General features: G+C 42.7%; 1 protein-coding gene across 2 annotated transcripts in view; it reads right to left on the bottom strand.

Annotated features, from left to right (window-relative positions):
• The window catches only part of DRD3 (dopamine receptor D3), a 51,499-nt gene that overhangs the window by 16,440 nt on the left and 7,972 nt on the right, over window positions 1–27,087 (bottom strand). For both annotated transcript variants that reach the window (XM_045385473.3, XM_005548104.5), the window contains exons 3-4: window positions 16,006–16,118; window positions 3,196–3,338 (exon numbers count right to left, since the gene is read on the bottom strand). In XM_045385473.3, the coding sequence (XP_045241408.2) occupies window positions 3,196–3,338; window positions 16,006–16,118 (256 nt within the window). The remainder of the gene's footprint in view (window positions 1–3,195; window positions 3,339–16,005; window positions 16,119–27,087) is intronic.

Here is a 27,087-nt window from a genome sequence, read left to right as displayed (position 1 = left end):
TAACTGTGTTCTAGGAAGGGGCAACTGATCTCTAAAACCATCAGCAGAACTCTTACGGCTGCAGATGTATAGTTACATTTTGATGTATAAACTTTTCCAATAAATAATAGCAACCATAACACCAGCTAATATTTACTGAGCTCCTACAATGGAACCTGACACTTTGACATAGTATGTGAATACCTGGAGGGCTTGCTAGAGTGCTATTAATACACTTAAAAGTAAAAGAGAGAGATTGTGAGAGACGAGGGAGAAGTGAGAGCGCACATGCTGTCACAGGCCTTTTCTGCCTTCTCAGTTCTGTATTTGAAAATCCTTTTGGAAAAAAATTTCCTGAATTTTGTTTCTGGAACAATAATGATCTCACTGGTGGCAACAACACTGCAATTCATCATTCTTCTTCACTCTGGATGTCGACATTAACCGAGAACTTGGTCTAATGTCAGAATTTGGGACTGTTTCAACTGTTTCCAGTGTGGTGTGTCTGTGAGAGTGAATAAGACCGCCTCCACCAAGAATGAGTCAGGGGAACCACAGTCAGCCCAGCTGATGTTGGCAGGGATTTGCTATTGGCTAGCAGGTAAGCAGTGCCTTGGTCTAGCAGTGGTGAGTTTCCCACACTAGAAATTCCAACTAAGAATGCATTTTCATATAGAAATAAGGTTACAGAAGGTGACTTAGTTATCAGACTAACCCATAAAGCACATTTAGCATTCACCAAAAATGATATTTTATGCCACAGAGTCAGCCTCTATAGCTGTGTGGAGGGATGTTGCTTTGTCCTGGGCAATGTATGCATGTACACACGTGTTTGTGTGTATAAAGTGTCATTCAGTTAACATAACAAAGTAATGAATGGTAAACAGTAATGCAAAGATAACAACACCATAATTTGAGAATAGCCTGGGTTAAACAGGCAAATATTTGTTAATAAGTTGGCTAGTTACCCTTTACTGTGGCAGAGAAACAAGCCAGCCTTGAGTAGGTGGTACGTGCTTGGCATATTTACATATGTTATCCTGATTTAATCCTCATTTAATTGCAAAAATCTCTATGAAGAAAGTAGAGTGGAGTTATATGTAGGCTTAGATTCTAAAGTCAACAAATAAAGTGAAAATTATATAGACTCCAAATTTGCTTTGAAAATCTGAATCACATATAAAGATATACATGGTTTTATTATAACCATGAAGAGTAATAAGTTGTATGATACATATAGTAATATATCATATATCATAGAGTTCCTATGGAACATATAATTTTAGAGATAAAATTGCTGGGCTTATTTGTAGGGGGTCATATATATAAAAATAAATATTAAAAATGTCTTAACTAAATACATAGATCAAGTTCACATATTTTAATTCACTCAAGTGTATGCTCCACTGTAATTTTATCCCACGTTTACCAATGAGGAACTCAGAGAAGTTAAGTAACTTGTTTAAGGAGAGACAGCTAGTAAGTCTGGACTTTGATTGGAGTTTGGACTTAGATTTTACTTGCTCCAGAGCCTATACCTATCTTCCAAAATATATTTTGACTTCTAAATCATTGTCCAGCAAATGACACTTGGAAGATTACTTAAAGTTAGAATTTGCCCATATTTATATATAATATGTTACATATAATATCTGCATACACACAAGCACATGGCTATGTGGCTAGTACATATATACTAGAAATTTACAAACCTGGAATATAGGCATTGAATGAATCAATTCAAATGGACAAAATGAGAAATCCAGATGACCACTGGAACACTTATCAAGCAGTTTTCCCTCAGCACTCAGTGTATATTGTCAATACCCATCACGATATTGTGTGTGTTAATACCTTTCATTCGACACATTAAATTACTGAGGCTGGCCGAGTGCAGTGGCTCACACTTGTAAGCTCAGCACTTTGGGAGGCCGAGGCGGGCTGATCACTTGAGGTCAGGAGTTCGAGATCAGCCTGGCCAACACGGTAAAACCCCATTTCTATTAAAAATACAAAAATTAGTAGGGCATGGTGGTGGGTTCCTATAATCTCAGCTACTTGGGAGGCTGAGGCAGGAGAATTGCTTGAACCCAGCAGGTGGATGTTGCAATGAGCCGAGATTGTGCCATTGCACTCCAGCCTGGACAACAGAATGAGACTTGGTCTCAAAAAAAAAAAAAAAAAAAGAAAGAAAAAAAATTACTGAGGCTAAAAGATGGACATGGTACAAACACAGAAGGCACTGATTCATCTGAGGTATTGGTGTCATGCTTAAAATCCTGAGCATTTCAGATATATACATTGTCCATCCATCCATCCATCCATCCATCCATCCATCCATCCATCCATCCATCCATCTAGTAGATGTACCATGTGCCAACCAACATACCCAGAATTTTTTTTTTTTTTTTTTTTGAGATGGAGTCTTACTGTCCCCCAGGCTGGACTGCAGTGGTGCAATCTTGGCTCACTGCAAGCTCTGCCTGCTGGGTTCACGCCATTCTCCTGCCTCAGCCTCCTGAGTAGCTGGGACTACAGGTGCCCGCCACCACGCCTGGCTAATTTTTTGTACTTTTAGTAGAGACGGGGTTTTACCATGTTAGCCAGGATGGTCTCGATCTCCTGACCTTGTGATCCACGCGCCTCGGCCTCCCAAAATGCTGGGATTACAGGTGTGAGCCACCATGCCCGGCCCAGAATTTTTGTATTGAAAATAGGAAATACACTCTCCAGCAATTTGGGAATCTATACTGGTTGGTTCTGAAGAATTGGAAATTATTCTTATTGAGTAAAAAGTTAGAAGTATATATCCTACTATAAGACTTTTATAATGTGTTATTTGCATTGTAGGTCTGTTATGAATTGTTATCTTTTTATTAGCAAACCTTGCCTGAATTATTAATATATATCTTGGTTTTTTTAACTGGTACATTTCTGCAAATGAATACAATGACATTTCTTTCAAAATAAAGATGAGCCAGACTTTTCATTAATTGGGGCAGAACTTTACCCCCATGCCAATAATTGATGAGGTTTTGCTTTATATTTTATTCATAACCCACAAAGGCCAAAGCTTTGCATTCTGTGGCATTCTCATTTAATTGCAAAGTACACTGACCGGGGGTCAGAAATTTCAGGGCTGAGCACAACTCACAGCCAGTCATTCAGGTGTGCTGTGAGTCACATGGATGCTAGAAGTGAAGCCATCATCGTTACCTGTGGTATTAAAGCCAAACAGAAGAGGGCAGGACACAGCAAAGGCCAGTACCCAGACGGCCGTGATCATGAGGGTCACGCGCCGACAGGAGCTCTGTCCCGTGCCATGCTGGTAGTGAACGGGCATGACCACTGCAGTGTACCTGAAAAAGCAAGGGAGAGGGGATAGGCATGGTGAGATGGAATGGGATACTTTTCTTTCTTTGTTGCTGTTGTTTTTGGAGACAGGGTCTCACTCTGTCACCCAGGCTGAAGTGTAGTGGCATGATCACTGTTCACTGCAGTTCAACTCCTGGGATCAGATCCTCCTACCTCAGCTTCCCAAGTATCTAGGATTATACGGCTATGCCACCAGCCTGCCTAATTATTTTATTTTTTTGTAGAGATGGGGTCTTACTTTGTTGCCCAGGCTGGTCTCAAAATCTGGGGCTCAAGCAACTCTCTGGCCTCAGCCTCCCAAAGTGTTGGGATTACAGGCGTGAGCTACCAAGTCCAGTGAGGGGCTCCTTTCAAAAGACCAGATGAAAGAAGTTAGTAGAGAAATAATCAGGTTGATACATATGGCATGAGAAATACAATTTAGTTAGAGGAAGAGAGAAAAGCAGAAAGGTCAAAAATAGCAGAAGGGTTGAGATAAGATACATGAAGAACTTATTGAGGGAGGTGAACAGAAAAAGGGAAGAATACAAAAGTTAACACAGCACCACTGGATTGCTGGAGAGCTTCTTTACTGGTTCTGCCTGATCGCCCAGCATAACCGGCCTTACCGTCACACACTCTTCACTCTGAACGCTCTGGGTGCTGGTCTATGTGCCTTTACCGTCTCCTGCAGGTTTTCAGACAATGAAAGAACGTACCTAAAGAGGATGTTTACCCCCTGCTTGTGTCCTAATATAAATTATAGCCTTCATTGTGACAGCTCCTCTAAGTAGTAGATGTTTTAAAAATGGAAATGAGAAATGTCCAATGGAGGCTTATTTTAAAATCCAGTTTTCATTCTTTTACATAACCAAAGTCCAGTTCCTTACTATTATTGGACATTGTTGTGGTTTCTTTTGTATGACAATTCTTCATCAGCATTTCCAGCTGCCCGTAGGACTTAGCTGGACAACTGTTCCACAGTCATCTCAAACTCAAGATGTCTAAAACAGATCTCCCCAACTCCCCACGCCTCTCCATCTGGTTGCACTTTCTGCCTTTCTTCAAGACACCCAGACCTAGTACTCAGACCTTTTGACTCTCCCTGGACCCTTTCATATAATTTGCTTGCTTATTTATTTATTTATTTAGAGATGGAATCTCATTCTGTCACCCAGGCTGGAGTGCAGTGGTGCGATCTCAGCTCACTGCAACCTCTGGCTCCCAGGTTCAAGCAATTCTCCTGCCTCAGCCTCCCGAGTAGCTGGGACTACAGGCGCGTGCCACCATGCCTGGCTAATGTTTTGTATTTTAGCAGAGATGGGGTTTCACCATGCTGCCCAGGCTGGTTTCGAACTCCTGAGCTCAGGCAATCTACCCGCCTCAGCCTCCCAAAGTGCCAGGATTATAGGCGTGAGACCCCGTGCTCAGCCTTGGTCACTTATTTATTTAAACTTTATTCAATATTTATTGAGTCCCATCTATATGCCAGGCCCCATTCCAGATATTCAGAGGTTTGCAAAAGGCACATTGTCCCTGTTCTCTTTGAGCTTAGCGTTAAGTGGAGTGAATGAACAATAAAAAAGGAAACAAATATGTTAATATAAAATGAAGAGTACCATGAAAGAAATACGCTGGGTGATGTGTTAGAGAACCAGGGAGGAGGTAAAACTAACACAGAGTGGGCAGGGAAGTGAGTGGTACAAGAGGCAGCCAGCCATGAGGTCAGATGGGGAAGGAACATTCCAGGTCCTGTAAATTTATCCATTGAGATATCTTCCCCATTTATTTATCCACCTATCCCTTTCCTGCTACCTGATTTCTCTGATGGCTACAGCCTCCTCGTTGGTCTCTTGCTGCCAGGTTCCAAAAATAAATTTCATCACGTCTCCCTATCTCCCCAGCTGAAACTTATCTGAGACAGGCAGTACTCTAGGATGGCCCCAAGATTTCTGCCTTGTATAGTCCCCTCCGTTGAGTGTAGGCTGAACCTGTGATTATAATGTAATATCACTCCTGTGATTAGATTACTGATCAGTTGAGGTTGAGATAATCAAAAGGGAGATTATCTTGAGTGAGCCTGACCTAATTAGGTGAGCCCTTAAAGGGGACTGAGAAATTATCCTCTTGGCCTTGAAGGAGCAAACTGCTATGTTTTGGAGAGGGTCATTTTTTAAGGAGATGGCAAAAGGTTTACAGGAGCTGAGAGCAGCACTGGTTGACAGACAGCTAGAAAGTAGGGACCTTGGTCCTGCAACTGCAAGGAACTGAATACTCCTAACAACCTGAATGAGTGTGGATGAGGACCTCAGGCTCCAGATGAGAACACAACCCAGTCTACACCTTGAGTTCAGCCCTGCGAGATTCTGAGAAGAGAATCTACCCACACTGTGTACAGGGTTCTGACTTACAGACTCTGCAAGATAAAAATGGGTACAGTTCAAGCCTCTAAATACGTGATAATTTGTTCCACAGCAATAGAAAATGAATACACTGTTGATGGCTCCTCTTTCACCCATAAACCAAGCTCAGCCTTCTCCAACATGACCTCAGCTTATGTTGCCAATCTGACCTCCCACTGATCCCTGACACTCACTCACAGCTCCAGCCCAACTGGCCCCGTGATGAGTACTCTTCAATAGTCAGAGACTGGTGTCTTTGTTCAATTAATCATTCCTTCTCCCTCCCTGGCCAACTCGATCCTGCCATCCATTAATCTCAGATGAACTCAACCAGCAACCTTACCGGTTCTTTCCATCCTACACAGAGACTTCTAACTAACTATGAACTCTTAGCACTTCTATGCAAATCAATTACAATGCCCTCCTGCATGCAGCTGTCTTGCCTCATGACTGAATTTGCCTTGTGGCTGAAGAGAGAGAGCCTCATATCATTTAAGTTACTTCAGGATCAAATCTTGTTACAACCTTGATATTCTCCATAGGTCCTTGTATAAAGAAAGTAATAAGAAACTGTTAACTGACTGCCTCATGGGTCATGAAGGCCTCCTTTCCTGTAGGAGGGGAAGGCTTCCTTCCCTTCTAATCCTGGCCAGGCTCAGGGATCTAAGGTATAAGCTGGATCTACCTATGGCTTAACATTTTTTGTCTTGTCAGTTTCCAGGGAACCTGGAGCCTCCTTAACCCTTGTTGTGCACCTCAAGGCCTGGGATTAAGGAAAGAAGGACAGATGCTGGGCTAGAAGGGATTGGGCAAGGCTTCCTGATGCTCCTCCTGTGTGTTTCCCCTGCTCCTATGTGCCAGCACTGCCCGAATCTGCCTCTTGTGCAACTTGTTGTAGAGTGATAAGATTTGTATTCCCAAAAGGGCAGATTACAGTCAGCTGTGAGTTCTGAGATGAAGGTAAACTGTGCAGGACTTGGCCTTGACACCATGAGGTATGACAAAGGTGGCTTCTTTCTCAAAAGGGAAAAATTTGATAAGGTCATATTAAGATCCTGCTACCCGCTCCTTGGGAGGCTATAACAACCTAGTTCCCTTCATCTGATGCAAGTTCTCTCTTGAATCCTTTCCTTGGTGTATACAAGAGCAGGTCAAGTAGCAGCTGGTGTTTCTCTAGGCCTCTGGCTCCCCTCAGGGCTTTAGACTCTGCTGGGCTTCCAGTCCAATATGTCTACAAGGGCCTCGCTGTTAGCGGTAACTATGAGGAACCTTGGAGGAGGGGCTGAGCCTTGAGTCCTGTTGCTGCCATGACCGAACAACGAGGGGAAGGAATGCTGTAGTAACTCGCTTTCTCCAGGCCTTCCACTTGCATAATATCCTTTGATGTAAAAGAGCCTGGCCCTTCTGTGTATTCAGTGGTGTGCTGGCAAATGGCTAACAATAGGCTCTGTAGTTTACAAAAAGCCCTAATTTGTAATATTTGCCAATTTCTGTGGCGTAAATACTCCCACCATGGCCGATTTTAAGCTACCACCAAAGCTTTAATAACTGACTCAAAAGGTTTCTAAAATTTTGCCAATCAGCTCTTGCTAGCCATGATAAGCTGGCTTCAGCAGACCACCGAGAGTCATATACTTTCCTAAATATACTAGAACGTTCAGCAACTCCCTGGAGGCTCCATTAATGAAGTGAGCCAGCAAGTGTAGGAAACCTTGGCTCTATCCCATAAAGGAGGAAGCAGAGACGCAAAGATGTCAATTATGAACCCAAGGTTCTGCAGCAAATTGTGGCAGAGCCAAGTCTCCCACCTCTGAGGTGTGTTTCTCCTGAGTGCCCTCCTCCCTCTCAAGGGCATCGACAGCTCTCTGAGTTCTTGTGGGGGACAGGGGCTTCCTCAGCGAAGTCAGCATGGCAAGGGTGGTTAGTGCTTGCAGAGCAGTGCGTGCGACCACAGCTGAGTTTCCTCAATCAGCTTGATTCTGTTAATTGCCTGGGGATCCTGTTAAAATGCAGAATATCGGCTAGGCGCGGTGGCTCAGGCCTGTAATCCCAGCACGTTTGGAGGCCGAGGCAGGCGGATCACGGGGTCAGCAAATCGAGACCATCCTGGCTAACACAGTGAAACCCCGTCTCTACCAAAGATACAAAAAATAACCGGGTGTGGTGGCGGGTGCCTGTAGTCCCAGCTACTCGAGAAGCTGAGGCAGGAGAATGGCGTGAATCCGGGAGGCGGAGCTTGCAGTGAGCCAAGACTGCGCCACTGCACTCCAGCCTGGGCGACAGAGCGAGACTCCATCTCAAAAACACCACCACCACCACCACCACCAGAATATCAGGCTTAGTTTCTGGAGATTTTGATTTAGTATTTCTGAGGTGGAACCAAGAAATGTGCATTTTTGTTTCTTCTTTTTAAAAATTATTTTATTTTTTGATAAGTTATTGGGGTACAGGTAGTATTTGGTTATGCGAGTAAGTTCTTTATGGTGATTCGTGAGATCCTGGTGCACCCATCACCCAAGCAGTATACACTGTACCGTATTTGGAGTCTTTTATCCCTCGCCACGCTCCCCTCCATCTGATGCAAGTCCTCTCTTGAATCTCCTCCTTGGGGATTCTCCCCCAAGTCCCCAAAGTCCATTATATCATTCTTATGCCTTTGCATCCTCATAGCTTAGCTCCCACATATCAGTGAGAACAGAAATGTGTATTTTTAGCAAGCAAGTGCATCTTATGATTAGACAGGTTTTGAGAAAGTCTGCGTTACGGAAAATTTCTGTGACAAAGATTTTTGTTCACTTGGAAAAGAAATAAGAGACAAGACTACAATATAACACTGTTACATTAATTTTTTTCTTGCTCTTTTTAAAACATGATTAAACTGTTAGAATAAATGAGGTCCCTGCTTGTCATAAGCCGACTGCGACAGCGAGGCTGTACCGGAATTGGCCATCGGAGGGCACTATAATGCAGCAAGAACTCTGCCAGCACGGCTGGGGTGAGAAGTTCACTGCTCACCTGGGGGCTCTCCAGGCTCTGTGGGGAGGCAGAGAGGGAAAGCCCGGCGCCCTGGTTCCTGGAGCCCTGCAGGGACCCTGCATTCCTACCCAGGCCGACCGCTTAGCCTATGACTTCCTCTGGGAGCGATTGCACGTGACCGACTGCGGGCGAGGGCCGCGCCAAAGCACCCGGAGGGCTGGGCTGGGCTTGGCCGGGAGAGAGAGGCTTGGCCCAGGGCCGCCTCTGAACATCTGGCCGCTGCGCTCGCGGCGGTACTCCCGGGCCCGGACCTGCCAGCCTGGCACTGTGCGTGCCGCCTCTGCAGACCCTGAGCCAGGGCCCCTCCCCTTGTGTCTGAGGTCTTAGCTCCCTGGGCCGTTTCTGATGTGGATGACTCCGCTGACTCCAGCACTGGCAGTGTGCTTGGTGATTAAATCCGCGGGCATGAGAAGCGGACTCATCAGCTCTGAATCCCAGCTCTACCACTGAACTGTGTGACCATGGGCCAGTGGTTTGTTTTTTCTAAGAGTCAGTTTTCTCTCATCTGTACAATGGGGATAATAATTTCTGCCCGAAAAGGCTGTAATGAATATTGAATGATATTTTCTCTGTAAACATGTTTTTTTTAAACCACAGTGCCTAGTGATTAATACTAAACATTTAAAAGACAATATTAATATTGTTATTATTGTCATTATTATTGTGCTAGCTCAAGGGATCAGTGGTTGTTAATATCAGTGAGTTTGTGGTTGTCTTCCCCTTCCTCCTGATATCAGGGAACTTTAAATTTGTTTATCCACCAAAAAAGGACTTAACACTTTCTATGTGACAGGCACTATTTGAAGTGCTTTACAAATACTAGTTCATTGAATCCTAACCACCCTTTGAGGTAGTTGTTATTTCCACTAAACGGATAAGGGAACTGAGGCTCTGACAGGTTAATTGACTTGCCCAAGGTCACATTGCTATTAAACTGTAGAGCCTGGATTTTGAGCCAGGCAGTGTGACTCTATAGCTAGGGAACCCAGAGCCAGACTCACAGCTCAGCATCTCTGAGTAAGGGAGTGTGCTGTAATAGACAGAGGCAGCCTGAACCCTTACTCTTGCACCAGTCAGTTGTGTGATCTCAGCAAGCTCACCTACCCATTCTAGTCTCAGCACCTTTATTTATATAATGAGGCTAATACATCACTCTCTCTGGGTTGTCGTGAGGGTTAGCAATAATGAATGAAGAGCTCTTAGTGTCTGGCACATAGTACATGCTAAATAAATGGTAACTTTTTATTGTTGTTGCTTCCAGACTCATGTAAGTTAGCATTAGCACAGAGGTAGCCAGGCCATTGAAGGCATAGGAAATGTGCCTCATTTAGTCCAAGAAAATTGTACCTATAAAGGTGAGCTGCCAGCGTGGCCAGAGGCCCTTGCCTTGGTGCCCCATCCTCACCTTCACCAATGAAGGTGTCACTTACCGTAATAGAGTGCTGGTGGAAAGTCAGGAGATTCCATTTCTAGTTCCATACCTGTGCTAAGAGGCTGCGGGACTTCATGCAAGCATTTAGCATTTCTGCTCAAATGAGGTAACTGTGATGTCCCTTCTGACTTCCGGTTCTGTGAGCGGGATCTATATGGCTTGTCACTTACTGAAGGTCTCAGTACCTTGCAGAATTTGATTTCTATCTCAGAGCCCTGTCCCGGGGTGGGAGATGTATGTGTGTGCATGTGTGTGTGTGTATGTGTGTGTGTGCATGTGTGTGTGTGCATGTGTGTGTGTGCATGTGTGTGTGTGTATGTGTGTGTACTGACAAGGGTTGCTCTTTAGGAAGCTAGCAGTCCAGGAGGAAAGAGGCCAGCCTGGGTGGGAAGGTCTGACTCTAACTCCCTGCCTGGGTTTAATGAGCCCCAGAGTTCTGTGAGGGCTGCTTTTCACCACCTTTTATTTGGTCAGACAGGGGGCTCAATAAATCTTTAGTTCTGTGGACTCCCCTCCTGGAGTTGTTGAAGGAGAAAGCTTTTTGCAAATGACTGGAAAGCCTTTTGCAAATATAAAGTGCTTATTTAGATGCAAACTAAAAATCCAAGGTGCCTGTGACTCATCTGGTACCTATTGTGCTCGCTGCAAAGACGCGGAGGCTTGCCTGTGTGATGGGTGCCATTTGAGAGCCACTTAAAGAACTCCCTGGTGAATGAATTTGGCTGCATTATTCCTGGGCTCCTCTCGGAGGACTCTGATTCTCACCACTTGGTCGTGTCCTCCTCTTCTGACACATTCTCAGCCCTCTCCCTGAGTTAGTTTGGACCCAGGATGTGATGGGAGGGGGGCTGGCTCCCTGGGGAGGCAGGGAGCTAAAGGAGTGGGGGCTTGTGCTCAGAGGACTTCCCACTCTGCTTTTTAAAAAAGAAAAGGCAGCATTAATCCAAGCATCAGAGCTATGCCTACGAATCTAATGACAATAGTATTACTTGCTTTCAAAAACCCTTTTATCATTTCCTTTTCTTTCCTATCTCTTTCCACAGCATTATTATAGACCAGGGCTTCATGACCAAAAAATAGTGAATCCATTTGGTTAAGTTTGTCAGATTGGTGACTGGCATTGTGTGAAGACCAAAGGTCTGCGTGAATGACTGCATTTTTAATGAATTGACCAGCTATTTGTCATCACATGAACAGAATGTAATGCTATGTACTGCAAACTGCTGTGAAGCATAATGAACCCAGCTTTTCCAAGGCCTGTTTTCATTTCTAGAATAGGAGGGGGCTCCATTTTGAGGTTCGGTGAGAATTCATTGGCCCATATAGAAATATGAGCCAAGAAGGGAGTTTCCTTTTCGCTTGGGATCTAAGACATGGCTGGTTCCTTCAGGTAGGTAGGTGTTGTGTATTCTCAGAGTTTTCCTATATGGGACAGATGCCAACTCAAAGTTACTCTTGTTGGTTGCGTTTTAAGTAGTAAGAACTAGAAGTGTGCGTTAAGCATGGCTGCTGCCAGCAAAATGGTGCTCTTGTGCAAATTAGAGAAAGGCACCCTCTCCTGGCTGGCAAATTGTAGAAAGGCACCCTCTTCTGGCCAACTCTAGGTTTGGAAAAGGGAGTGATGGCTGAATTTCATTCCTACACCCTTGTGCAGGGCACAACCTGCACAACGTCACCCACAGCCCTAAGTGCATGTGAATATGTGTGGATGGAGAGTATAGGCACGTTCTCAAGAGGGAAGAGAGGAGGCTCAGGAACTAGGAGGGCTGAGGGGACTCTCTTTACACAGTTCTCCCTCCTCACAAAGCGAACCCTCTCCCGTTCTCTCATGTCCTTTCTGAAAGCCTCCTCCCGAAAGTCAAAAGCCTCCTCCCTTTCCTCCTCTGAGTTCTCTCTCTCCCACTTCCCCTTCTGCCTCTTCTCCTTCTCCCAATAATATCATCCATCCACCTCATAGCTCCAACAGGTGACCCCAAAGAAGATCTGCCATTTATTGAGAATTTATCACATTAACTCATTTCATCTTCACAATTCTTTGGTGCTGTTATTATCTTCAATTTCCAACTTCTTAGAGTATTTAAGGAATTTGCCAAAGCCACACCACTAGTAGGGGGCCATGCCAGGATTAGAATTCATGTTTATTTGACTCCAAGTTAATAATCTTAAGCTTTGTGCTAACCTCCCTAAATCTCCAACTACTTCCCTGCTTTCTCCCCTGAGTTCCAGATCACATTACTTCCTGGCTAGTCCACTTGTTCCTATTGTGCCAGATGTTAAAAATTAAACCATTAAAGCGTCAAAGCATCTTGACATGGTGATCTCTTCTTGACAGCATCTTTCTCCTGGAATCTTGTGTTTTGTTTGACTCCTTTCTCTTCCTAATCTTTCATATTCAAGAGGTTCTTGTTTATAGACCCTACTTTTGCCTTTTTTTTTTCCCCCAAAATTTCCCCTACTTTTCCTTTCTTGTTGCCTCCTACTTATTTTAGGATCCTATGATCCCTTACCTGAAGTTCTGCTGCACTTTCTAACTGGTCCTTCATAGCACTATCAAAAATATTCCCCCAGAATTAAAGCCCCAGTGGCCATTCCCCCACTCAAAATTCCTCAGTGCCTCCTTGGCCTATTGCATAAAAGTTAGAATTACCTCCACTGCCTGGCATTCAATGTTTTCCACAATATGACTTGCTTGACTTTCTTTCCTTCTTTCTTTCTTTCTTTCTTTCTTTCTTTCTTTCTTTCTTTCTTTCTTTCTTTCTTTCTTTCTTTCTTTTTCTTTCTTTCTTTCTTTCTTTCTTTCTCTTTCTTTCCTTCCTTCCTTCTTTTCTTTTCTTTCCTTCTCCTCTTTCTTTCTTTCCTTCTTTCTCTCTCTCTCTTTCTCCTTCCTTCCTCTCTTTTTCTTTCTTTCTTTCTTTCTTTCTTTCTTTCTTTCTTTCTTTCTTTCTTTCTTTCTTTCTTTCTTTCTTTCTTTCTTTCTTTCCCTCCCTCCCTCCCTCCCTCCCTCCCTCCCTCCCTCCCTTCCTCCCTTCCTTCCTTCCTTCCTTCCTTCCTCCCTTCCTCCCTTCCTCCCTTCCTTCTTTCCTTCCTTCCTTCCTTTTCTTTCTTGTTGTTTTGAGTCAGAGTCTCACTCTGTTGCCCAGGCTGGAGTGTGGTGGTACAGTCTCAGCTCACTGCAAACTCCACCTCCTAGGTTCAAGCGATTCTCCAGCCTCTGCCTCCTGAGTAGCTGGAATTACAGACACCTACTACCATGTCCGGCTAATTTTTGCATTTTTAGTAGAGATGGGTTTTCACCACGTTGACCAGGCTGGTCTCGAACTCCTGACCTCAAATGAGCCATCTGCTTCGGCCTCCCAAATTGCTGGGATTATAGGAGTAAGCCACCACACCAGGCCTCAATCCCCCTTTTCAATTTCATCTCTTCCCAGGTTGCCCCATATCCTTCTCATGCTCCAAAGCATGATCCTCTTTTCCATAAAGCCCTTTCACATTCCCACAGTCTGATTCAGTCATCCTGGAACCTTCATAATGCTTTCTCTGTCACTATGTTGTGGCATCTCCAGCCTGCCTTTTCTAGAGGTCATAGCACAGGCCCCCTCAATTGGCCCAGTGTTGTGCCCTCTATAGCAACAGCCTCACATTTCCTTTTACATGCTGAAATGGGAATTTTGAAAAATAATCAAAACATGAATATGAACACCCTTTCCTCTGGTGATCCTGCAAACCAATCAGCTAACTGGATTATTTTTTATTTAGATGACTTGGTTGGCTAGCCAACCAAGAGGAAAGCTAAAGAACATGTCCACAATGCTGAAAATAATACCATTAAAGAGTGTGTTTAAAAATAGAGGGGTAGGCCAGGCACAGTGGCTCACACCTGTAATCCCAGCACTTTGGGAGTTTGAGGTGGGCGGATCACCTGAGGTCGGGAGTTCGAGACCAGCCTGACCAACATGGAGAAACCCCATCTCTACTAAAAATACAAAATTAGCCAGGCATGGTGGCGCATGCCTGTAATCCCAGCTATTTGGGAGGCTGAGGCAGAAGAATCACTTGGACCCGGGAGGTGGAGGTTGCAGTGAGCTGAGATCGCACCACTGCACTCCAGCCTGGGGAACAAAAGTGAAACTCTATCTCAAAAAATAAAATAAAATAAAATAAAATAAAATAAAATAAAAATAAAAAGAGGGGTCCAGGTGCAGTAGTGTGTGCCAGTAATCCTGGCTACTTGGGAGGCTAAGGTGGGAGGATCGCTTGAGTCCAGGAGTTTGAGGCCAGCCTGGACAACATAGCAAGACCTCATCTCTGAAAAAAAAATTATAGGAATATGATTGCATAAATCTGTAAACATAACAATATAACATCGAATTACACACTTTGAGTGGATGAATTGTGTGGTATGTGAGTTATATTTGCATAAAGCTGTTTTAAAAAGTGAAGAGTTGGGGATTTTACAATATTTTTAGCTCTAATATCTAAGTCTTTTGTATAATTTCTAGACATTTAGTGCACATTTTCAGGAATACATTATTTACAGCAGTATAGGACTGCAGCTGGTTTGCTTCATTATCATCACCCCAAACTCTTCTACAAGACCGATCACCTGTGACATTCCCTGCTGTGCCCATTACAAAGTCTTGAACAAAGAGTATTCAGCTGAATTCAGTGGTCCCTGTTTGAAGGTAGCCAATGTTTATACCATAAAATAACAGTACCTAAGATAATACATAAGATAATAACCGTACCTAAGAATTGTGAAGATGAAATGAACTAATGTGTGTCAAAGCTTAGCACAATGTGATAAATTCTCAATGAATGGCAGATCTTATCTGGGGTCACCTGTTGGAGTTATGAGGTGGATGGATGATATTACTGGGAGAAGGAGAAGAGGTGGAAGGGGAAGTGGGAGAGAGAGAACTCAGAGAAGGAAAGGGAGGCGGCTTTTGACTGGCATCAAGGGCCATAGGCTTGAAAGTGACCTCCTTTACCCCAGGGCTCTCACTGAGGCTGGTGATGTTGGGAGGGGGTGCGGGGAGGGGGAGCCAGGTAAATCTAAGGCTCAGGCAGAGGAAAGGGGAAAGAAGAGAGGAAGACAAAAGGAGAGGGCGGAAGGGAGAAACAGAGGGACCCAGAGCAAGGGTGGTGAGTCCAGGTGCTCTCAGGGATAGAAAGCAATGCTACTCAGGCAGAACACACAGAGAGGAGTCAAAATCACAGCAATTTACCCCAGCAACCAAAATGTAATTAGAAAACATACTATTCTTTACTTGCTTCTCTAAGCTCTATGAGAGAAACATAGATCACAGCCATGCTTTCTAAAGTTGCCTTTCTCCCCCACTTCTCTCCTCTCTCCCCCTCAAAAATTATCCCTACACCTGCCCCTCTTTCTTTCTCTTTCTCTCTCCCACCTTCTCTCCATCTCTCACCTCCAACCAAACAAAACAACTACAGAATTTCCTACCAACCCCAGTCGGCTCACCTTTCCTTCTTCTCCCCCTCCCGCTTTCCTTCCTATTAGGAAGCCAAAAAGCCCCCAAAGGATGGTGGAAAAGCAAAACCAGAATCCTGTTCAGGGAGCCGGAGGAGGAGAAAGGCCAGGAAAGCTTATAGGGTCATTATTTCCCTCCTGTCGCAGGGGTTTCTTCTCACCGGCAAACCATACTTTAAAAGAAAAAGAGAGGAAAGAAAATGTTCCAGTGTCAAGTTCTACTTGGAGGTGACCCCAGTACCCTCAAGTGCAAAATCTGTCTCTCCCCACTTCCCCAGCTTTTGGGCCACCTGGAAGGGGAATTGCAGCCCTACCTGTCTATGCTGATGGCACAGAGGTTCAGGATGCTGGCTGTACACATCATGACATCCAGGGTGACAAAAACATCGCAGCAAACGCGGCTGAAATTCCAGACTCCACCTGTCACCTGGGTATCAGAGACAAGGATGTTAGTGTTTACCCCAGTGAAGGAGCAACAACCTAGTTAGCCCTATTGTCTTTCCTATGCTGCCTAGTGTAGATGTTGGCGCTCCTGCTCCCTGTATACCATTGTTCCTACAGGGCAGACGAACATCGAGGGAGTGCCAGGCTATCCAAGATTGGTTGCCTAAAGAAAGGACACATTCACAGAATGTTAGAATGCTAATGCTGGAAGTGATCTTCCAAGTCAATTAGTACAGTGATTCTCAAAGTGTGGTCCACAGTGGGGTGTTATTAAAGATGTAGATTTCTGAATCCTTCCTATACCTACTGAGTCAGAATCTTTGGCTCTGTGGTCCGTAAATCTTCATTTTTGTTTTTTTACATTCATTTTATTTTTTGAGAGGGAGTTTTGCTCTTGCTGCCCAGGCTGGAGTGCAATGGCTCGATCTCGGCTCACCGCAACCTCTGGCTCCCGGGTTCAAGCGATTCTCCTGCCTCAGCCTCCCGAGTAGTTGGGAATACAGGTATGCACCACCAACCCCAGCTAAAACCTTCATTTTTAAATAAACACTCCTGTACATACCAAGGTTTGAGAATCACTGTTGAAGATCAAACTCAGGAGGCAACTAATGCTCCTTGTGGTTAAGTGATAACTTACTCATAGATGCTCAGCTGGTGGTAAAAGAACTTCGGTGACTGCCCGATGCATACATTGTGCCAAAACTGTGTCTCTGAAGTCCTTCACCCAGTAGAGAGCTCATCATGTACTCAAGAAATAAGTTAAGAACACATTTTTCATGAAATTTACCTCCAAAGTAAAAATATATCTGGCTTCAGGTTATAAAGCTTGGAAACATTCTGAAACAACATCTATGGGAATCTATATAAAATAAGTCTGTGCCAATGTGACTGCCTTCAACACTCTCCCTCCCCATCCACATCCCAAAAACCAAAAGGTGGGGAAAAGGGCTGGATTCTGTTTACTACTCAGAATTCATGAGGATGGTTTCAACCTCATGCATCTATCTATACATGTGCTTCAAGCTCCATAACATCCTCTGAGTAATGCTTACAGTCAGGAATTTAGGTAACATCATTTATATTCTAGTATATTTCTATTTATTTTTAAAACTTTTGCATAGCCTAATTGAATCAGGAAGATGTGTCAGGGAGATTGTCACCTTTAAAATGTCCACCAAAGGCCACCAATGGACCGCAAGGCTTTGTGCAGTTACCAGCTTCTTGCCTGGGGGGGTGGGCTGTCATTCTTGGGGACCCTAGTTCTCAGGGAGAAACCTGCCAGGCTTTGTGACTCTGGCTGTAGCTAAGTATTCACAATACCCCTCCTGAATAGGCCCAATGGCCATTTAAGAGCAAGAAAGTGAAAAATGGTACAGTAGCCTTCTCAACAAGAAAACAGATACTGACCAAGTGACTGTGCATAAAGATAGCGCTATTCCTTCATCTGAATTCTCTATTCAAGGATCTCCTTATATGACCAGGTCACTTTACTGTTCATTTCTGTTTTATCCCAATAAAACAAGGTCCTAAAAGGCCGTCTATCCTTCCTCGTCCCTAATAACTTCTTCCCCTTGGATTTATTTCTTTTTTTGCATCTCATTTTATTCCTATGTTTGGTCATCTCCAGACTGTTTTGAGAAACCCTGACTAATGATTTTTTGTTTAAAAGCAAGAATGAAAAGTTAAAACTAGTGAAGAAATCATCATATTTTTCATTTGGTTTTGGATTTACTGTCTCTCTTTTAGTTTGACCAATTGGCTCTATGTAAATAAAGGTTGAATATGAATTTATAGGAATCCTGAGAATAAAAAGCTTTTAAAAGATTGAGAGGTAAGAATTCTGATCTAAAGAGTCATAATAACACAATGATTTAGGGGAACCAGGAGAATAAAAGATGTTTTTGTTCATTATATAGGACAGTTGCATACTGTAAAAGCTTCTTGCAAAAGCTGATTTTGTATGCTAAATTTTATTTCAACATTATATCTACTCTGCAGTTAAGGTTTTTAAAAACCCTTTTTGGCATAACTGTGAACACATGTTTGTTTATGTGTGTTTCGGGCTAGGGTAGGTGAGAAAGGATAATTAGGATAACAGCAAACTTCAGTGTTTGCTGGATATTCATTCATTCATTCATTCATGCACTTATAAAGCAAATACTTGTGAAGCTCTTAGTACTTGCTTTGTAGGAGTGTATGTCATATGTGTTGAGAGGTTTTACAAAATGTACTACAGAGTCTATCCTTAAAGAATTTACAAGATAACTGGAGAAGTAAGGCATTCTTCAATAAAATACTAGAGATCATCATGATATCCTAATCTTGTTAATAGGAATTAACATTTATTGAGAATTCACTGTACATGTGTTACCAATCCACATGACCCGTTCCACGAATTTCTATAACTTTGAAACTTCAGACTTTGAAAACTGAATTTATTTTTATTATATGTGTTCTTAGAGATTTTTGAAGACAAGTTATACATTTACTTGATAAGAGATGGAGTTATTGTTACTTAACCAACACCAAGAGGAGCAGGAAGATATGCTTGTTCACTGCTGCATCCCCACTCCCAGGGCAGGGCCCAACCATGAAAATACATTCTGAAATAATAAATGGCCTCTGACATAATCTGTCATAATAACAGCTAACATTTAGTGAATGCTTACTAAGTGCCTGGTGTTCTGCAAAGCACTTTACATACATGACTTCTATTGCTGATTATAATTCTATGACAGAGGATTATTATCTTCATTGCAGAGGAAGAACCTAAAAGCTTAGAAAGAATAAGCACTTTGTCCAAGGTCACAGGGCTAGTACAGGCAGACAGAGCATTGGAATGTAGGTTGTTACCCACCCTGCTACAGGGAAGTATTAGGTGAGGAGGGGTAGTTGTTGGAAAAGGGATGATACCTTTGGAAGGATGATACCTGTTGGAAGCAGGGGAAAGAAGAAAACCAGGTTCTCCTCAGGGATTTTTGTGTGGCAGACCATATCATCTCCTTTCTAGGGAAAGAGACACTCTCCTGATTGCCTCTATCCCAGGGTTCAAAGAATAGTGCAAGAGACAGTAGTACGTGCTGCCTTTGGGGCTGGTGAAAGTACACAGACAGTTTTCTTTAATACCCCTCCTGCTTAGCCCCCAAAGGCCAAAGCCCCCAAGCTGTTCTCTGGCTTCCAGGCCCCCACTGGCCCGTCATCCCATTCTGGCTATCCTCTTTTCCCATCTTCTGATTCTGCCATCAAAATTCTCATTCCCTCCTTGATTTCAGCTAAGAGTCAAGAAGAAAACAATCTGATTAGCTGATTAAAATAATTCCCACTAAGGTGCCATCACTTAGCCTTCCCTGGAGCTTACACATTAAAATTAGTCTCTAATTGGTGGGACTTGTAATGATTTTTTTTTTTTTCTATTGGCATCCTCCACATCAAGCAACTAATAGTAAGGGATCAATAAAGTGCATCCAGGTGCCAAGAATATGCTAGTAACTCTCACACATTTTCTCATCACAACCTGAAGAGGTAAATGTGATTTCTAACTTATAGATAAAGAAATGGAGACCTGGAATGGTTGAGTAATTTACCTAAGGACACATAGCTTGTAAAAGGAGCTAGAATTTCAACCCCTTTATATTAACCATTACTCTTCCTGCCTCCGAAGGTTAGTGGCTTGCACTTCTGAGATGTGTACAATTTAACTCCATTCTAGTATCATAGGAGGTAGAGGAGTTCGTGTGTGTCCATCCATTATCCCTATAGCCATGGTCTAATGAGTGCCCATGATGTGTCTGATACTTTGCTTGGACGGATGTATTGAAACAAACCTGTTTTTGTTCCCAGGATCTCAGAATACAATGTGTGCCTATTACCAGAAGTAATGTGTGAATGGGTATGGGTGAACTGAGGGCCCAGGAGATAGGTACTTAAAAAACAGCTATGAGGCAATGTGATAGGCACTGAAGGTGAGATAGGTACGAAGTGTTGGAGGATTATGAAAGGCAAAATGATTTTTGAAATTAAAACAGATAAAAGTGAAAAAAGGCCGGGCATGGTGGCTCATGCCTGTAATCCCAGCCCTTTGGGAGGTAGAGGTGGGTGGATCACTTGAGGTCAAGAGTTCGACACCAGCCTGGGCAACACGGTGAAACCCCCGTCCCTACCAAAAATACAAAAATTAGCTGGGTGTGGTGGTGGGCACCTGTTATCCTACCTACTTGGGAAGCTGAGGCATGAGAATTGCTTGAACCTGGGAGGCGGAGGTTGCAGTGAGCCGAGATCATGCTACTGCACTCCAGCCTGGGTGATAGAGCAAGACTCAGTCTCAAAAAAAAAAAAAAAAAAAAAAAAAAGTGAAAAAAAATCAGATTGATTGAGGCTTTTTAGAGACACGATTCTTTCTCCTGCATTCTAATGAATAACTCACTTCAGAATTATACAGAAACCAGGTGGTGTTACTCTTACTTGCTAATGAATGTAACTAACTTCCTGTGGCAACACAGAAGTTGAGTAAGCAGGAAAGTGTCCTCAGGTACTGAACTTGTCTATTGATTTCAAAAGACACAGCCTAGGGCAGCATTCCCCAAATTTACTGATTATAAGGCAGCATTTCTTAAACCTCCAGATGCTCCTGTTAAACAAAATGATTCTTAGGCCTCACTCAGAGTAATAAGTCCCTCAAGTGATTCTTATTGTCTTGATTTGGGAGACACTGGTCTGGGGTTAAGGGGAGCATAAAATGATCCTCAGAAATGGTTGTTCCTAAAGCAGAGTTTCTTAAGCATTCTTTATCCTGTGGATTTTGTTAGCTTCATGATCCCCTTCTCAGAAGAATGCTTTTTGTTTTGAGACGGAGTCTCACTCTGTCGCCCGGCTGGAGTGCAGTACTACAATCTCGGCTCACTGCAACCTCCACCTCCCGGGTTCAAGCGATTCTCCTGCCTCAGCCTCCTAAGTAGCTGGGATTATAGGCTCATGCCACCAGGCCCAACTAATTTTTGTATTTTTAGTAGAGACGGGGTTTCACCATGTTGGCCAGGCTGGTGTCGAACTCCTGACCTCAGGTGATCCACCCACCTTGGCCTCCTAAAGTGCTGAGATTACAGGCATAAGCCACCACGCTTGGCCAGAAGAATGTTTTTAAAGCATGAAATAAATACAGTGGTTCATAAAGGATATAAATTTTATTGAAATATAGTTATCAAAGTGTTTAAAATATATGTGTTCCTTTAATAATTCATTAAATAACAAGATCTAGTGGCAGGTCCAACATTTGTATAATTTCATAGTAATGATGAGTATAAGTGATGTTTCAAGATGTCTGCAACAATCATAATGTGGTTTGAAAATATAAATATCATCAATGTGCAGGAAGGAGTGTTAAAAAGTTAAACAAAATTTGGGAGGCTGAGGCAGGAGAATCACTTGAACCCAGGAGGTGGAGGTTGCAGTGAGCTGAGATTATACCACTGCACTCCAGCCTGGGCAACAGAGTGAGACTCCATCTCAAAAGGAAAAAAAAAAGTTAAAAAAATTGAGAAAAAAAATCTGTGATTTCTACTGGTCACACTAAAGATTTCTTCTGCTGTAGGTTGATAGCTACATTTGGAATTAAAGGAAATTCTAAATTTCATCTCAGGGAAAATAAGTGAGTAGTTTTATTTACATCCAAGTTGATGGACTCCCCAGATTAAGAACTCCAACTCTAAAGGGATGAATTTTTAGTTATTTGGAAATATCTAAGAGGCAAAAGTAGAAGTACTTCTCTAATTAGCCTCTTCAGTCCATTTTGCTTGCCACATTTGGAGTATTTCTTGGTGGGAGGTTGCTGTGGGGCAAAACAGAATAATAAATAAGGATTTTTCACTTCTCTGCATCTTAATTTCTCCATCTGTGAAATGGGGGGTTTGTAGCTTATTGGTTCCCAAATGTCATAGCAGATGTCTAGCTGGTTGCACAAGTCATGTAAAGTGGGAGTTGGGCTTGGGGCTCATTATAATTACTCTAGACTTCCGGGGCTGCCCTGGAAATGCTGGTTTGGTAGACCTGAGGTAGACCCAACAGTTTCTATTTTTTTTTTTTTTTTTTGAGACAGAGTCTTGCTTTGTCACCCAGGCTGGAGTGCAGTGGCATGATCTCGGCTCACCCTCCCGGGTTCAAGCAATTCTTCTGCCTCAGCCTCCCAAGTAGCTGGGATTACATGTACCTGCCATTATGCCCAGCTAATTTTTGTATTTTTAGTAGAGACGGGGTTTTACCATGTTGGTCAGGCTGTTCTCGAACTCCTGACTTCAGGTGGTCCACCCGCCTCAGCCTCCCAAAGTGTGGGGATTACAGGTGTGAGCCACCACACCCGGCCAACAGTTTGTATTTTTAACAAGCAGTCTCTCTTTCCCTTATGCTATAAATTAAGTGTGTCCCCCAAAATGCATGTGTTGGAAACTCAATCCCCAATGCAACAGTGTTGGGAGATGGGGCCTAATGAGAGGTGATTAGCCTTGAGGACTCTGCCCTCATGAATGGATTAATGTTGTTGTGGGAGTGGCTTCCTTATAAAAGGACAAGTTCGGTCCCCTTTTGCCTCTCTTCTGCCCTCCCACCTTCCACCATGGGATGATAGCATGAAAGCCTTTCCCAGATGGAGGTCTCTTGATCTTAGACTTCCAAGCCTCCAGAACTGTAAGAAATAAATCTGTTCTTTGTAAACTACACAGCCTCATGTATTCTGTTGTAGCTCCACAAAATGGACTAATACACCCCCTAACGAAAGTTTAGCTCAGACTGCTCAAAGTTTAGGTGCATTAGAAGTATGGAGGAGCTCATTTCAATATGAGACTCCAAGACTCATCCTCAGAGATACGATATCATTAGAATATGGCCAGGAATTTCTTGTGGTTGGATCACACTGTGGAAATGATGGCAAAAATAATCTCCAAGCCTTTCCAGCTTTAATATTCTATGACTTTTTATCAAAATCCAGAGTTTGGTGAAGAGATCGTGAGAATCTCCTGTTTTTGTTTTCCAGTAGGGAGGTCTTAAATTGCTATCACTTGGGGTTTTTTGAGCTGTGGTAAAACTTTCCTTTAAAAAAACTCACTTCTTTATTTTTAATAATCAATATCATTACAAACTCAAAGATTCCTCCCTTCCTAAAATTTTGCTCTTCTTTCCTTTCATCACCATCCGACCTCGATTGCTTTTTCTGTGGTGCGTTTCCTTGCCTGAACTCATCCTGTTCTATCTTGCTTGACTACCTTTCTTAATCCTCAAGTTATCCTCCTGTCTATACTGGGACCCAAGTAGTCTGAGTTTAGTATTCCAAATGTTCCCCTGGCTGCTTGTACTGCCTTTCTATCCTGATAAAAGTGCTTTAAACATCACAAAAGGTGCTTCACTGAGTGGAACAAAATAAGATGTTTGTGCTTGGAGAGGAAGCTCCGGAGTGCAGACGGTAAAGCAGGAAATTAAAATCTTGAGAGGAAATCTGAGATAGAACTATTTGGGATGCCTCAGAAAAGTTGAGAAAATGTTGCAAACTGATTTAAACAGATAGCCAAGCCAGGAGTCCTCTGAAATATAATCTGTGAGGTCACCTGCTTGGTTTTTGTCCTGAACTTCTCTGCCAGGTTTGAGGACAGAGAATACTGAAGAACGTCAGTGACTGGTCCCTGTGAGCCCCCTTAGGTATACCCAAGTGAAGGCTCCTCTGTGTCTTAAAGATGAGAATGATACCAATGAAAGCTGACTGTGGTTCCCACTTACAGACTATCCTCTTCCATCCTTCCAATAAATAGGCCCTAGATTCCACTGGGAATCTGTGAGATCCCTGGGCAGTGTCCAAGGAAGAAACACATAACCTGTGTTAAATCAATTTTTCAATTTGGAAATCATGTGCCACAAACCAGTCCAATCAGAGCACATCTTGATACCTCTACTAGAAATTCTAAGAAAAGGATTTTCTCTCTTGCCGTGAATGGTGTGGTATGGACATGTGAGGCCTATAGCTTGTCCTGTTGCCTGCAGGTAAGGTCAGTATATGGGAAAAGGCAGAGCTGAGAGAATTGTAGGGAAATGGAGCTGGTGCCCTGATGGAACTGTGCCTGCAGCCCACCCTCCCAGAGGACTTTATAAAGTTCCTGGTATGACAGTCAATGCATTCTGTTTTTTCATTTAAGCCAATTGGAGTTAAGTTTTTTTAAACTTATAATTAAAAGTGTCTTAAGTGAGATATTTATGGATCAAAAGTTTTGGTTATCAAAATACTCTATCAGTTGATGACAGCTGTGTCTAACATCAGCTCAAGGTGGAAAATGTTGTTGTCACCTCCATGTTATGCACTGAAATCCATGTCTTCTGACTCCCAGTTCTGAGTCTTTTTCTTGCAGCATGACACTGTGTTGAAATGACATTCTTCCCAGTGAATTCCAATAAAGGCAATGTGATACTTTATTGCCTACCTCAGAGCAATTCCCCACCCCTACATCTTTTTAAAATAAAACACACATTTTCATTTTTTCGTTTTTAGCTTCCTTTGCAGCTAAAGGTGGCCTCATGACTAAGTTCTGGCCAATTAAGCTTATGTGAAATCTCTTAGAAACATACTTCAAGCTACTACAGGAAAAGTGCTCTCTCTCTCTCTCTCTCATTTACTGCTGTCCCTATCCATCCTATTTTTGAATACTGCCATGGTGCTAGGGGGCTATGGCAACATACAGAACTAGGCCAGCTTGCCAAGGATGGCGAAGAGGAAGGATGGAAATGTCTGGTCTGTGATGACACCATGGGGCAGCTGAACCAACACAACAATTCTTTTCCTCCAGAATTCTGGTTATTTGAAAAACATTAAATGTAATTAAGTCACAACTAATCAAGATTTCCAATATTTACAGCCAAAACATTCCTACGTCATAAATACTGGTGTCTGGCAAAATGAGCCAATTTTCCTTTGAAGAAGGTGGATGTGTTCAAATCAAAGCACATGAGGCTATGAATTTGGTGAATCTTTGGATCCCAAAATGGTGTTCTCCTCATGTATATCTTATCTTCCTGGGGGCCCTCAAGCCTATAGCAGTCTCGGTGATCAACATTGCACCCTTTTCTTTTCCAAAGGGAGCTCTTAGGTAAAATTTAGTAATTACTAGAGTAGCTACTCAAACTGCACTATCATTAGGACAAGTTAGTGAGAATAACACTTTGCTTCTTCTTGAGGCACATGGATTTATATATCCATAGCCCATATTTTAAGGGCTCAAAGTGCTCTTTTCTTTCATTAAGGTGCCTCATCTGCCTCTAAGGAAAGACAGGAAAACATTTGAGATTAAGAAAAGTGTAGACTGATGTAAGATAGAGAGACTTGGTCCTCTGTATTCTTCACTGGCTTTAGGGCCTCTTTTTGGTCTTACCAACTTGCTTCAAGACCCAGTCAGTGCCTTGAAGCAAGTTGGTAAGACCAAAAAGAGGCCCTAAAGCCAGTAAGATGTCTCTGCTCCCCCAAATCTTCCTGATGTGCATGTAGATTTTAAAAATCATGCTGTTATTGCTTCTCAGCCTTTTGGTTAAGATCAAATGTAAAAATTATGATCTTGATCACTGAATACCTACACGAAATAACCTGTTGGACAGAGGGCAAAGTATTATGGTTTTTGTGGGGAGAAACCAAGAACTCCACCAGAGCTGTTCTCACGGAAGAAAACCCATAGGTACTACTACAGTGATTTCTTTAAGATTTCCTGTCATTTTCTGTAGTCTCAGCTGCCCCTCTATGCTCAGCAGTAGGATAGGAGCACCACTATATCAGAAGGTGTGGCTGGAAGGGGATGCCATGGATTTCTAGTGTGGAAAAATCATGATGTCCGTCTCCTAAACCAGTATATACAGACGGTTTCCAGTATGGTCCAACCAGAGTCCTATAAATAATCACAAATACGTAGCCAACAAATGCCCCTGAGTGGCTTTGTCACAGACACCAAACGCCTGGTTTTATCTTAGAAGGAATAAAAATGCTCATTAGAGTGAAGGTCCACTGCCTATGTTTCTTTCTGACATTCATCCTTCTGGAGGACTTAAGAATCCTTGGAACATATAGAAATGCACAAAAACATTTTAGGAGGATGATGGCAGTGCTATGAGTCATTGACCAATTCATATTGGCTGGTTGCAACTTAAGTGCCTCATTCTTGAACAGAAATGTCACATGCTTTGAATTTTTTTTCAGGCTCATTATTGTTGGATGTCAAATAACAAATAGCTCATCCCCAAACGTCCTCTCACCAAAAAGTCTGACTGTAACAATAGATAGGGAGGCAGATGGTATTAACAGGAACAGCCCATATAATGCATACATTACAGAGAAGATTCATTTCATCATGCATATACCAAATGTTATAATAGTTAGCATGTATTGTGTGCCAGGTAGTATGTTTAGGCTACAGGAAATGAAGAATAAAGATCTAGTCTCTGACTTCAAGGTTGACTCAGACTAATTGGGTTGACAGAAAAATCAAGATAATTATAAGACCCTTCACCCTTCCCACTAGGATTATCCTAACTGGAAAGAATAAATACATATTTTTTCCTGAAGAATTCCCTTAGCCTTTAGATCTACCCAGCCTAGTTGTTTTTCTTCTTTTCTTTTATTTCTCTATTTTCTTTTTTTCTTTCTTCACATCTCCCCCTTGAGATAATAAGTCTAATTTTAGTTCCCAGCCATTCTTTAACAAAGGTATTAGCATAGGCAGTCTATGTACAAGGTTTTTGCTCTCCCATGATATGTCACACTTAATTAACTGTCACTTTTGCTATCAATATTAACTGAGATATTAATTTGATGAATCTTAATTTCTCTTAATCATAGCATCATTTCGATCCTTCAGTGGATACCTCTTTAAAATGACACACAGTAGAGAGGAGAAATATTAATAGTATACTCAGGTTTTTTTTTTTTTTTTTTTAAATCA

The sequence above is a fragment of the Macaca fascicularis genome, chromosome 2 (genome assembly GCF_037993035.2).
Source record: "Macaca fascicularis isolate 582-1 chromosome 2, T2T-MFA8v1.1".
In the NCBI taxonomy this organism is placed as follows: Eukaryota; Metazoa; Chordata; class Mammalia; order Primates; family Cercopithecidae; genus Macaca; species Macaca fascicularis.
Note: the sequence above shows the minus strand (reverse complement) of the source record. Positions and strands in the feature narration are given on the sequence as shown.